Here is a 14,259-nt window from a genome sequence, read left to right on the forward strand (position 1 = left end):
CACTTTGCATACTTTGTTGTGCCATTGTGTGTGAAGTTGTTCTGATAGTTTTTTGCATCCCGAGAGCAGGTGACTCGTACTTCCTGTTTGTCTTGCAGAATCTACACTTGTCCATCTGGCTCAGTCCCGCCATCTTTTTAAATTTATTGGTGTGGTGTCCTTGATCTTGGGCATTTATTATGATTCGTTCTCTGTCCCAGTTGAGCTCACCTCTTCTTAACCATTCCAATGAACCTTTGTCTATCACCACTCTGTCCAATTATTTTTTGTATTTTACTGCTCTTTTGTCATTTTTTTTTTTTTTTTTTTTTTTGTATACAATATCGAGGCTCGTGAAAGAGCGAACATTAATCACACAGAAAGACAAACCGACACATAAAACATATAACATAGGGAGCGGTAGACAAGATGGGGGGAGAGGGGGAAGGACACAAACACAACATTTGAGAGCAGGGACCGAGAGACATGGAGACATCGAGAGATCTGAGAGAGGGCGAGGGCTTTGGGGGGGGGGGCGTGGGAAGGGGGCAGTGGGAGAGGTATAAAACATATGGACACTGCCAGGACTTCCAGGAAAGAAGTTGGAATTTCAAACAAGGTGGATCTGGGGTGAATTAGCGGGGGTAGAAAAGATCAAGGTTTTGGATGGGGGAAGATAAGAGATGGTGGTGAACAGCTGTTTTAAAGACCTGGAGGGAGGAGTGGGATTGAAGGGAGTGAGGGAGTTTGTTCCAGAGGCGGGAGAAAAGAGGAATGAAAGAGTGAAGGTGAGCGGAGAGCCGAGATTTCGGCAGTTTAACCATCAGAGGGTTGCTGGCAGATCTTGTGCGACCTGTAGGAATATTTGGGGGACAGAGCACAGAGAGAGCTGGGGGTGCAAGGCCGGAGAGGAGTCGGTAGAAGACAGAAAGACCACCTACCTGCCTGCGGTGAGTGAGTGAAAGGCCCTCAGAGATAGCTTCATCGCGGGAGATTCCAATAATTCTGAAAGCTTTGGTTTCAACAGCGTGAAGCCGAGCTAGGTGTGAGGCAGGAGCACCGGCCCATAGGGGAGAACAGTATTCCATTGAGCTGCGGATGAAAGCCTTGTATGTGGTGAGGAGCTCAGGTGTGCCGAGGAAGGACTTCGCACGACGGAGGATGCCCAGTCGGCGACTGGCTTTGGAGGCCAGCTTGGAAATGTGGTTTTCCCAAGAAAGATCATGGCAGATAGTGAGACCCAAAATCTTGAGCGACAGAACTTCTTGGAGAGGATTGTTGAGAAAGTAGATGGGAGGGTTGTCCAGTCGATCTTTTCGGAGAGACATAGTAAGAGTGTGAGATTTGTCAGGATTGAAAGACATGTTCCACTTGTTTGACCAGTCTGTGATTTTGTCCAGGTCTTCAGAGAGTGAGGAGGCAGCAGACTGCCGATCTGAGGGAAGAGGAATGGAGCGGCAGAGAGTGGAGTCATCAGCAAAGAGATAGAGAGGATTTTCGAGAGAGTCAGAGAGATCATTGATGAAGACCAGAAAAAGCACGGGGCCCAGAACACTGCCTTGGGGAACTCCAGCCTGAACAGGAAGAGGAGATGAGAGAAACCCATTCAGGGCCACACGTTGACGACGACTAGAGAGGAAGTCCGCCAGCCATGCGTGGAGATTTCCATGGATACCAAAGGAGGAGAGTTTGGTGAGCAGAGCGGGGTGCCAGACCGTGTCGAAGGCACGTGATATGTCGAGGGAGACAGCTCTAATTTCCTGTTTGGCATTGAGGACCTCCATCCATTGTTGAGACAGCAGAAGCAGCATGTCCAGAGTAGAGTGACCTGGTCTGAAACCAAATTGATGATCAGAGATCAAGCCATTGGAGAAGAGGAAAGATTTCATATCAGAAGCAATGATGGATTCCATGACTTTGCTGATAATTGGGAGAAGGCTGATTGGTCTGTAGTTGCTAGGATCTGTTTTTGCACCTTTTTTGTGCAAAGCGGTGATGTTGGCTGATTTCCAAGCAGATGGCAGTTGACCTTGAGCAAAAGAGAGGGTGAAGAGAACAGAGAGAGGGTGAGATAGAGCAGCAGAGCAGGATTTTAGGACCCGTGGGCTGATGCCGTCGGGTCCAGTTGCAGAATCAGAGTCGAGGGTTGACAGAAACTTTTCCACCTTGTCAGGAGGAAAGGACACGGAGTCCAGGAGCAGCAGGGTACGACTGGGTATGGTGGGTACAGAGAGGGATGGGTTTGGGACACAAGATTTAGAGGCAAACACAGAGTTGAGGCATTCAGCTTTTTCACGTGCGGAGTCAGCTGTGTAGCCGTTTGAGGTAAGGGAGGGGATGGAGGGGGAACAAACACCAGAAACGGATTTGACCAGACGCCACCAGGATTTGGAAGAGGGGGACAGATAAGAGAGTTCGGTCTTGAGAACGGAGAGATATTGTTTCCTGGCTCTCCTGAGGGTGGACACACACTTGTTTCGGGCTTTGTGAAAGGAAATGAGATTTCCTTCCGTTGGATTTGCTTTCCAGGAGACGAAGGCAAGTTGTTTCTGGGCAACAGCCTCACCACAAGATTCCGTGTACCATGGACGGGAGGAAGGGTATGACAACTGAAGACGAGATGGGATAAATCTGTGCATGAGAGAGAGCAATTTACTTTGGAAGAATTCCCAGGATGAGTTGATGTCAGAGGTGGTAGAGATGGGAGACCAGTCCAGATGATTGATGGCTGCTTGAAGACCGTGCCAGTTGGCCTGAGTGAAATGCCAGACTCGTCGACGCTGAGCAGGCTCCCTGAGGATGGTCAGAGAGATGTCCACTTTAACAAGGACATGATCAGATGTTCCGATCGGAGCAGAAGAAGAGCAGCAGACATTTTCAGGGAAGTTAGTCATAACCAAGTCCAGAAGAGAAGATGTTCCGTTGACTGAGATCCGGGTCGGGAAATTGACAGATTGTGTCAGTCCCAGTGAGTCGCAGAAGTCCTTTGCTGAGGAGCCATGGCTGGTGAGAGAGGTACCCACACCCAGCCAACTGGCATGATGACAGTTGAAATCACCACATATGAGGAAGAGAGAGTTGGGATGAGTAGATAGAAGTTGGTCCATATCATCAGACAGCGAGATGTAGATGGAGTCATCACTGTTTGGTGGACGGTACAACACACATATGAACAAGAGGTGGGAGCGAAGGGGAAGCCGTAGCCAGAGGTATTTATTCCTGGGGGTGAGGTGGAGAGAGTGCAGTGCAGGGCGAGTGAGGAAGAGAGTTTTTGATAAAGATAGCAACCCCGCCTCCAGGACGAGGCTCAGGTCTATCATACCGGAGGAGGGAGTAGCCCGGGAGAGATACTATGGAATCAGAGACATCATAAAGGAGGAAAGTTTCTGTTAAGCAGATCACGTCTGGTTTGACAGAAGCAACCTGTATGGAGAGATCGGTTAAGTTTGAACGAAGGCCCCGGATGTTTGAGGTCCATACCGTTAATGAAGAGGAAGGTGGAGCATCAGATACAGAACAGGGGGGAGGAGGGGTAGGGTAAGATGTGGAAGAGGTGGAAGAGGTAGGGAGAGCTGTTGAAGGTGTGTCAGAGATTTCAGAATAGCTCGGAGAAAGGGAAGGATGGGGCGGACAAAAGGTTTGATGGTGATTGGGTGAGCCACAATGAGGTGTTATTTGAGGAGGGGGAAGAGCGAGGCAGAAGGTTGGGGGAGATGGAGGTGAGAGTTTGAAGGGGGAAGAAGCGGGGAGGACGCTTTGAGGAGGGGGAGTGAGCGGGGGGAAATTGAGAAGCAATGAGGGTGGGGAGATTTGAAGGGGAGGGGTGAGGGGGGAGTTTGGGAGGGAAGGGACAAGGGGAGGGATTTGAAAGGGATGGGATATGGGGGAGATTTGGAGGGGAGGGGTGAGGCAGGAGTCTAGGAGGGGAGGGGCGAGGGGGCGTCTTGGCGGGGAGGGGTGAGGGGGTAGTTTAGGAGGGAGGGGGCAAGGGGGGAGATTTGAAAGGGATGGGTGATGGGGAAGATTTGGAGGGGAGGGGTGATGGGGAAGATTTGGAGGGGAGGGGTTATGGGGAAGATTTGGAGGGGAGGGGTGAGATTGGATTTTTGAAAGTGTACGATTTATGGGAAACGAACATTTATTGCAAAATGAGTTTCTTGTGACCTTCGAGTTAAAAATACGTTTAAGGACGCTGGATGGAGGATGGAGTGCAGGAGAGTTTAGGGAATGTAGAACAAAGGCACTATAGGAGATGGATATTTTTTTGGGGATGAATTGATTTGGTGAGCAAGTCGAAAGCAGCCTTTTATAGAAGAAGAAGAAAAAGGTGTTATAAAATATGACGGAATACATAACTTGAGGGGAAAGTGTAAACATTGAAGGTTAATGAGTGAAAACTATCTGGGGAAATGGGGGAGAAACACGTGGTCGAAGAACGAACGAACGAATAAGAATGAATAAACGAATGAGAACAGAGAAGGAAATGTTTTGTTTTTTGTTTTTTTTGAGTTGAGATTTACACAAGGAAGTAGGCTATGGGTGAAAAGACTGGGAATACAGAGAACGAAAGTTATTGGATCACAAACGACGGACCACTGAGAGAAAAACAAAGCCTCAAGGTTGTACAGTGCACACTGTACAAGGCCTTGCTCGCGACACGGCAAACAGACGATCAATTTATGAAAGATAAACACCGAGAAACAACCAAAGTTGCACACAATAACTTCACACACCGAAAGATAAATACAGTTTCGACAAAATACAATTGTGAACAGACTTAACTTCGAAAAACGTGGAGACCGTGTGGAGCTTCGAAAATCCCTGCCGCCGTCTCCAAGATCTCGCGAGATCTGCATTCTCCCAGTTGTTGGTGTATATTTCTTGATATTTCGTTTTATACGTTTATTTTGTCTTTTTTGCAATTGTTGGGGCTGTATTTGTTGCCGTTTCATTTTCCTATGCGGCATCTTCTCGGCATCTTCTATTTGCACCTGTTTTTGGAAATTCTTTGCAAGGTAAGGGATACTTTTTCAGGTTTATTGTGTTCATGTTTGTTTACAAATTGCATCAAGATAGTCTGTTGAGCATTTCACATACTCGGCTAGTCCTACACTCATCGCTCTGTGCACCTGGTTGAGTTCCATCAGGCCGTTCTCTCCCTCTCGTCTCGGCAGGTATATTCTCGGGATGCACTGGTTTTTGTAAAACATTTTGTGGATGGTAAGGAGCTTTCTTGTTTTGATGTCGAACTTGTTGATTTCTGTTTGGGCCCAGTTTATTATTCCGTAGCTACTAGCTATATTGGAACACTCGTACTGCGAGCTGGTTTGGGGCTTTGATTTTGTTTCATGGGGAGAGGTATGTTTTCAGGATCAGCTTCATTCCATGTAGGTATTCTTTGGTGATTGTTTTACACATTTGTTTGTGACATATTTAGTGGCCCTCTTCTACTATGAGGTATTTGTATGATTCTTCATTTTCTGCTGTATTGTTGGTTCAAGGTCAATTTTTATGTTGTCTGTTTTGTTGGTTTACCTTGTACAAATGTGCACTTGGCACACTCGTCTTGTCCAAATTCCATTTGAATGTCGAACAGTGCAAAGAAGGCCGTGAGATGTTCTGTGTGAATGAACCGAGTAGGGAGGGCAGCGAGTTCCGAATGAGTGAACACTGTGAGGGGGCTGTGAGTTCTGTGTTTATATGTGTGCGGGTGATAAATTAAATGAGGAAAAAAATGTGTTTTATTAATGTAACTCCTTCAACGTCCAGCGACAACGAAAAACTCCTTCAACGTTCAAAAAATTTCACTTTAATGTGTCCATGTTTTATACCTTTCCCACCGCCCTCCCCCTAAATAAGCCAGAGAGACAAAAGATTCTTTACTCAACCTCAGAAAACCTGTGCTCTGGGGGTGGCATTCATGGTGAGACCAGCCTGAAAATAGTCTTTGCTCCCGACCCTGGCAAGGCTTAAATCGTGTGTGTGTGTGTGTGTGTGTGTGTGTGTGTGTGTGTGTGTGTGTGTGTGTGTGTGTGTGTGTGTGTGTGTGTGGCTGTGCAGCTGTGCGTTTCTCCCACCATCCTCTCTGACTCTACCCCCTGCCCCTCCCCCTCCCATTTCCCTCCCCCATTTCTCCTTGCCCCCTCCCCCATTCCACTCTCATTTTACACTTTCCACTCTCCCCTTCTGCTCCCCTCCCTCCACTTCCCCTCCATTACCCTCCCTCCCCTTCCTCCCCCAACCTGTTTTATTGTACCATATCCGGATTAACGTTTTAAATTTGCAATTCAAGTTCGAATTTTGTGAGTAAAAATAACAATCTGTGCTGTCTTTAACCCCTCATGACTTCTGTCTGTTCAAAGTCACTCTCTCTCACTCTCTCTCTCTCTCTCTCTCTCTCTCTCTCCACCCTCCCCCTCCTCCTGCCCCCACCCTCCCCCTCCTCCTGTCCCATCTCTCCCCTCCTCTCTTCATAGTCCCGGCACGAAGTGACTCTGCGTTGCCCAGAAACACCGGGTACTTTTGCTAGTTAAAGAAATCCAAACTAAACCATTTAACTATTTCCTCTCCCATGGATTGTGCCGACTTGTGCTATGCCTTCACATGCGGTACAACACAGAACAACATACATGGAGAATGAGAGATAGAAATAAATCCCCCAATGGACCCTTGTCCTGAACTTCAGTATAGTTGTGACGTCAACGTGTCCCAAATCTAATTTAACCCCTTGGCTACGATAGGCCACTTTTAATGATTAACCTATTTTTCTACACGCACCACTGTGCTAAATGTTGTGGGTGGGGGGAACGAAAGATTGAGGGGTCCGGGATCCGAATCTTTTTTGAAGCTAGTGACTGACATCCCTGTTATGACATTAACCCTCTTGCTTTGTGGGTAAAACTAAACCTACAGCATCAGTCACTAGGTGAGGGATGTTAAAACGACATGTCCACATTACAATCACAAGTTTGCACAAGTGAAACTCTCCTACCTTCCATTGAAGATTGATGATGGATGTCTGTTGCTTGTAGATGAAGAGCATCTTTCACCTCGGCTTTCACATACCAATCTTGGGATTGCTTCTTCCTAAATGGAAAGAGGTAAATTCGTTTCAATTAATGCAAAAGCAACATTTGGCCAAATTAAGAACATATATTTGTCCATTATGAAGAAATCCCCAACGACAGGAAAAAGCTAGCTGTGGTGGTGGCGAGAACAACCACAGAAGAAGATGACAGGTGGTTGTCTGGGGAAATTCAATCCAACCTGTACCGTTCAACTTCACCAAAGGTGGCGCTATTCAAACCAAATGCAACCCCATCATTTTCCCGGCAGCTGAAGCCGCTAACCCTGCGTAAACCTGGACGTTAACGACCCTTTACTTCTGACAAAATTGGTCCAGAGGTGTAGGCGTGTATGTGTAACACAGACAGACAGACATGTATTGTTGTAGATATACAAGGACCTTTAGCGCATGATGAGGACATTTGTTCCATCATTCCTGCACTACACCAACAGCAGTATTTATCACCCATCCACATACAAGATACCCACAAGTCCTGTCAATATCCCAATGCAACAAGGAATCTATCTAATCCCAATTTAAAGCTAACTACCGTTTCTGCTGCCACTACCTTTCCAGGGAGACTATCCCATGCATTAACTACTCTGACAGAAAGACCCCGACTTTACTACTGTCCTAACGCTCCTCGCTCATTTCAAGCTGTGGCCCTAGTACTACCAGTGTCTATTCTGCTGAAAAAGTCTTCTGCAATTACTTTGTCTATACACTTCATTATCCTAAACATGTTGATCAAATCACCTCGTAATCACCTGCTTTTGAATGGATAAAGTCCCGTCTCCTTCAGCCGCTCCTCATAGCTAGTCGAGCTAGGCCCCGGAATCAAACTAGCAGTTCCATGCTGAACCCTCCCCAAAGCAGCCATGTCCTTCCTCTGGTTGCGCTACTGATCCTTGGGGTACCAATACTTACAACCTCCCAACAATACGTCCTCCCACTCACTATCACTAATGTATAAATGTGTGTTACAGTTGGAGGAGGTACAAATTCATTAGAATGTTAAGTTGGAGTGTTCTGTGTGTTTGTGTCGGCTGTCGTATTTTCTGACCCGTTAGAGTGAAGTTGTCCTGTTCTTATGTATGCCATGATATGTGGTATAGTTAACATAGGGATTATTCTGTAAACCAGGAAGGACACCAGGAAACATAGGGACAGGAGTTGATTTGAATGTGTGTACTTCCTGCGTGTGGCTCCACAAACCTCAGCGTGGCCGGTGACGATTCGCAGCCGTGACGCCATAAAAGAATAAAAAGGTCAGTTTCTCCTTCACTCTTTTGCTCCTAAGAAGGTTTAATACTGGAAATGTCCGTTTCTGTTTGCTGTCCACAGCTGTTAGCATACCTCGATCCACGTTCTGCTGATTTCATCCATTGCTCTATTATACTGTATGTAATGCTGGTCCACTTATCGTAGTCCATCGATTTCCTTCCGTCGTTGCAAGAGGTTACTTCTGAGCCGACCTCTTCCCTCGTTTCACCAAACACTCAAATTCACTCGTCCTCCTTTTGGATTGCTCGTTATGTTTTTCACCCGTCTTGTCTTTGTCCCCTTCCCACTTCCGTCTAACCCTCCCTGATCCGACCAACCATCAACCCCAAGATAGCCAACACACAGCAAACTCACCCATATAAACTGCAGTCTTTGTGAGAAAACAATGAGCAATCTAAATTCTGCATCTCCCTGCAAAGAAGAAAAAGAAGTAATCAGGTAAGTTGGAACAGCGTTTGTGTGCACCAACTTATCATTTCGCCCCACAATAATCTATTCAAGGACTAAACAAGTTAATGTCCGATTAAAAATACCACTTCAACATTAAAATACCGCTTTAATATTCAATATGAAGCCTCTTCAATGTTTGGCTGTCTCCTTCCTTTCATGCGTCCGTCAAAAGAAGAAGAGAAGAACCTTTTACTCACTCACTCACTCGCAGGTACAGAGGAAATCTCACCACATTTTTCCACAAACAAGTCATTGAGAAAACTCACCGAAGTGTATCTATCTAATATATAAAGCTCATTCTAACCACCGACTGACTGATATCAATGTTCGGTATCTTATGAGTGCTCAGAAGGGAACACCAAACAGACAAACCCTATTGTGAAGATAAGCAGAGATATTAGTTGTGGCCTGGCATGAAAAAAGATGACAAACATTAATAATCTTTTTAAACTTTCAACAATTAAACGTGTGTGACGTGCTTTGCACTCTCTTGCACTAGCCGACTTGACTAGCAGGTGGTGGCTGGAGATAATTCCCCATTGATTTTGGTTGTCCTGGGTTACCTTGAGGAAATTAAGGCAATTAAAGACCGAGCGAGACATGTACAGCTGGTACTACGGATATTTATCCGGGTGCATTCCCTACAAGAAGTGCTTGTCTGGTTTCCCCGTCTCCTTTCTCACTGCTTCACACATCATTGCAAAACTAAGTAGGAATAATAAGCCATGTCCTACAATTATGATTTTAACGGCATTCCAATTTACTTACAACTCATTTTTTGTTCGGCCCAATCAAATGTAGTAGATTTTAGTCGATGAACTGTTAGCAATGTTGGATGACGTCTCATCTCGTCTCTGCATTCATTGAGTGAGGTGTGTGACGTTTCAAGCCCGACCATCCGATCCGCCACCACCACGACCCGACGACCCGATTGTTGTCATTTCCATTTATTCCATTGATCACAAGATTGTTGTTATTGTTAGTCTCGCGAAGTAACCTGAAGGGGTTACGAGACTTGTAATGCCTCTGTCTGTCTGTGACCACGTCTATATATTTTCATTTTAAAACATTTTTTCTCTGCAACCCCTTGTCCGATCGATGCAAAACTTTAAACAAAGGAGGGACTCCCAATGGAGAATATTTTATTGCTAACTTGGATATCACAGGTCACATGGTATGGCAGCCATATTGGATTAAAGAAAAAAAAAATCAGACATCTCAAACCGCTCAACAAAAACAATTAAAACTTTGCATATGTCATCAACTCCCCATGGCGTATATAGGGTGATAACAATGATGTCATCGGTGAAGTGATATTACAGCTACAATTGGTTGTATTGAAATCCTTATCCGAAAAATCTGAAACTTTATATATCTGATGTACGACCCAATTTGAGTGAAAAATTAAATTGATGATGTCATCGATCATGTGATCTGGCAGCCATATTTGATTTCAAAAAACATTAAAAATCTTACCCAGCAGATTCATACATTTGAATGCCTCTGCATGGGGAATATACTGTAGCTTGAAATGTTTTTCATATTCAACCTATTGATGCAACTTAGCCTTGATGTGCACACAAGTGGTTGTTAAATATCCTAATAATCAATAAATAAATAAATCTACAGATAATGGCAATGGAAGTGACATAATAGGGTGCATGGATGATACTGGTATGTGGGCAATAATAGTGTGTTCAGTTAACGATGGTATTTTTGTGCAGAAGGAAGTGCACAACATGAGACTATGCGTTCCACTGAGTGCCATCCTATGTACCCTCACCAGAGGAGAGGATCTTGCATTTGGGTCCATTTGTTTATTCGTTTGTCTGTCTCTGTCTGTCTGTTTTTCCACACACAACGTGAGTATTGTATTAATTACACAAGACCCTTAAGAACCCCAAGATCCTTTAAGGCCCTTACAACCCTTTACAACCCAATGACTCATTAAGACCACCAATACCCCTAAAACTCCTAGGTCCACTAAGACCCTTTAGAACCCCAAAGACCCTTAGACTCCTTTAGTCCGGGAGCCGTGGGGTCAAACCTCGTTTTGTCGGATAAAGTTTTTTTCTCTGCTGTTTCTTGTAGCCTGGGGGTAGCTCAATAAGATTCAGGAGGGTGCCCGGTGAGATCCCTTGGGCAACTCAAGATATTAACCCTTTCATGCCCTATGCGCCCAAATCATGAAAAAATGGGAACTTCCCATAATTTCATGGTGAATACTCACATCAAATGCATCAAATTTGCTGTCTTTGATATTTAGTCACACAGTACTTAATGTACACTCAAATATGATTCAAATTTGAAACAATTAACCCTTTTCTAGCTGTTCCAAATCAGTGAATTTCCACAATTCTGATTACATGCTTTAGAAATCGACATTTTGTAGACCAGAGTAAATGAAGAGAGAAATCTACAGAATAATGTCACAGTGACTATGAGGAATTTTGAACCCTTCTTAACCAACCTACAATAAACATGTATCAAATCACGTTTATGTACTACAGGGTGGCCCAAAACGTGTCCCTGTCCAAAATTTGAAACGAGCAAGGACAAGTTCTGAAACCTACTGACAGATTGTATTGTGCAGTTTCATGTCCTACAATACATGGTAGAATTAGAAACACTGGCATTCTGATAATGGCCTAGTTCAGGCTACTTAGGTCTTGAGCATCCTATCCTGAAACATGCACAAAACATTGTGCAAGCTAAGCCTTCAACCTGACAACTGAATCTCTTGGAGTTACAAAGGGGTTCACTTTTGCAGCCGCATCTGATCATTTCCAAAATGTAGTCTGGGGCAAGTTTGGCATTTTCTGGTAGATTGGTTGGGCTCAGTGACCTGTTGATTGTGTCTTTCTTCCATCCAAATTCTTCTGGGTTCAGAGCTGGCGGAGGATTTACATTGAGGGTTCGCCACAAAATTGCCTGAAAGTGGACCCTCTTCACATTTTCAATAAATGCTTCTCTCGTTGGCGGAAGAGCAGCCAGGTTTGGTGCAGACGTATGACCTTTTCCATTATTTTCCTCCCCATACAAGCAGCATTGTGTGTGACATGTCCTTGCTGTCCTCTATGCCGTAACAGGCTGAGATGAAGCCAGTGGCTTGATTAATGACGTTGGAGCGGTGCGTCCACATTGCCTATGGCCAATAATTCATATCCAGCTTTCTGGGCTTTGATTACAGAGCCCTTTCCAATGGCAAAGTAACATGCTACAGTGTCACATCCTGATATGGCATGGGCAGGTAAAAGGTTCTTTACAATTTCTTGATGCTTAGCCAGTGTTGACTTGATGTCCACCATTGCCCTTTCCTTGCTTGGGGATTCCATGGCCAGTGGCACTTCCAGTCTTGCGAATTGGTAATTATGAAGTAGCAATACGAACACATCCGTGTCATCACAAACCACAGAGACTTGATGGGCTTCTCCAGCACACTCCAAGACTTGTTTGACAATTATGATATCGGCTTCTTCATGATGTCTCTAGATCGTACCGGCTCCTTCTTTCTTCCTTCTTGATTTCGATGGGACAAGGGTCCTCCCCTGTCACAACCAACTTGTGTTTCTCCGTGGTCCGTAGATGGAAAAGCCTGTGCTGAGTCAGTTCAACACATAATATTCGGATAAGCTGTTTCTTGTTTTCAACAGATGACAAGACAACCTTCTGGGCTGGAAGCTTCATTGTCCGTAGCAGATGATGTTTCCTGCTAACCCCCGTCTCCCTGCCATCCCTCGTGACGGACTTTATACTGTACTCATGGTACCTGTCAAAGATTAGGTAAACGTCACTGTCTGTCAGGTATGAAGTTATCCGCTTCTTGACATTCGCAATGAAATCGGCTACTGTGCCATCTGCTGACCAATGGATGGTCCAAAGAAGGGCTGATCCATCTATGACAGTGACGTTTGCATCACCGGCATTCCTCCTGGAGACTTCAACCTGGAGCACCCTCTTGAGTGTGGACTTGGCTTTACAAATCCACATTCCATCCTTCATGAACATTGCGGTTGGGACAGGTGCAAGCTCATAGGAAAGGACATCCTTCACATCAATATCGCGGTCATTAGATAACAATGCGATGACCCTTGAGTAGATGGCATTCAGATCATAGACTTTGGAGTCACCAACTTGGACAGATTTGCTTGTTGTTGCCATAGTCACCACTTTCTTGGGGATGGTATTGTAAAATCCCTCAGGCCAGGTTTTCTCAAAATCTTCTAACTGCCTCTCCAATGTTCACGGCATTGTCTACATTGACAGATGGTGGAGCTAGCTTCCCACTGACGGCTCCTGCACGGATCAACTGTTCCGTCTTCGTACGGCAGTTGAACTTCCAACTGAAGTAGCATTCCTCAAGATCGGGCTCCATCAATGTCAACCCTGTAAAAAAATGTAAGACTCTCACATTCTACCCTAAAAATTTAGACTCTTTGATTCAGTGCATCAGTACTGGCAACATTGATAAACCATCAAGTTAAAAACCCACAACTCTAATTCGTGAAAATAACATCTAATTTACGATTTTTTTTCTTTAAGATTAAAGAAGTGGTCTCATTTTATCAAATAAAGGATTGATAACAGATAAATTTTGTCAATTATAGGGCTTCAGAGTCCGCTTTAATTCTCAGAAGTAATGGAAGTATGCAACTCCACTTGCCAAGAAAGGATTCACATTGATGCAAACATTTTGGTAACCTGCTAAAATAGGGCAGCACATACTAATCTGAGAGGTTGGCTTCATCTAATTAAAACTTCATTGGAAGCATCCTTGATTATATAAATGATTTCACCTGCATTAATCAGTTGGTTCTATAGTACATTTACTTACATTTATGGCTTGTGAGACAGCCAAAAACCAAGATCTGAAGCTTGGCTGGAGTGAAAACTTAAGACAGAGGAATGGCAAACATGTGTTTTCCTGCATCAGGAAGTTAAAACAATGAAGTGCTGCCACCTATTGTACTCCTAACTAACTGAAGTATCTCATTAACCTGAGTGACAATGGCAAACCATCAAATTCTCATTGTTTTGTTTGTGTATGCCTTACAGTTTACACCACCCAAGCGTCCTACCATAAATTGATCAGAAAAGGGTTAATTATCATCAAATTCTCATTTGGCCTCCATATCCGCTTGTAAATATTCCCCTATTTCTCCAATACTCCCCAATTTTCCCCAATCCCCCATTCCCTAGTCCCATTGCATGTAAATAACACTCAGTAGAGCCGACCTTCCCCTTATTCCCCCATTAAATGTCGTGCCCAGGTCCACCGCACCACACGTAGACAACTTTCGGACATCTTCCTAGTTATTCTTAATCTATGTCAGTTAAGGACTCGTTTCCATTAATTCTGACTCTTCGTTGCACCAGAATGTGATTATATGGCATCAGTAGTGAGTTTAGGACCTTTCCCATACCTCCTTCCATCTTCTTCCCCAACAATTACAACAACAACAGAGGAGATGGCGGCGGCG

At 44.7% G+C, this 14,259-nt stretch overlaps 1 protein-coding gene across 3 annotated transcripts in view; it reads right to left on the reverse strand.

Moving 5' to 3' along the window:
- LOC137436394 (uncharacterized) overlaps positions 1–14,259 on the reverse strand; it is a 37,133-nt gene that overhangs the window by 13,306 nt on the left and 9,568 nt on the right. For all 3 annotated transcript variants that reach the window (XM_068130141.2, XM_078786388.1, XM_068130142.2), the window contains 2 exons: positions 8,684–8,740; positions 6,971–7,065 (listed from right to left, as the gene is read on the reverse strand). In XM_068130141.2, the coding sequence (XP_067986242.1) occupies positions 6,971–7,065; positions 8,684–8,736 (148 nt within the window). In that variant the 5' untranslated portion in view covers positions 8,737–8,740. The remainder of the gene's footprint in view (positions 1–6,970; positions 7,066–8,683; positions 8,741–14,259) is intronic.

Source organism: Myxine glutinosa, chromosome 11, assembly GCF_964187855.1.
Source record: "Myxine glutinosa chromosome 11, kmMyxGlut1.1, whole genome shotgun sequence".
Classification (NCBI taxonomy): domain Eukaryota; kingdom Metazoa; phylum Chordata; class Myxini; order Myxiniformes; family Myxinidae; genus Myxine; species Myxine glutinosa.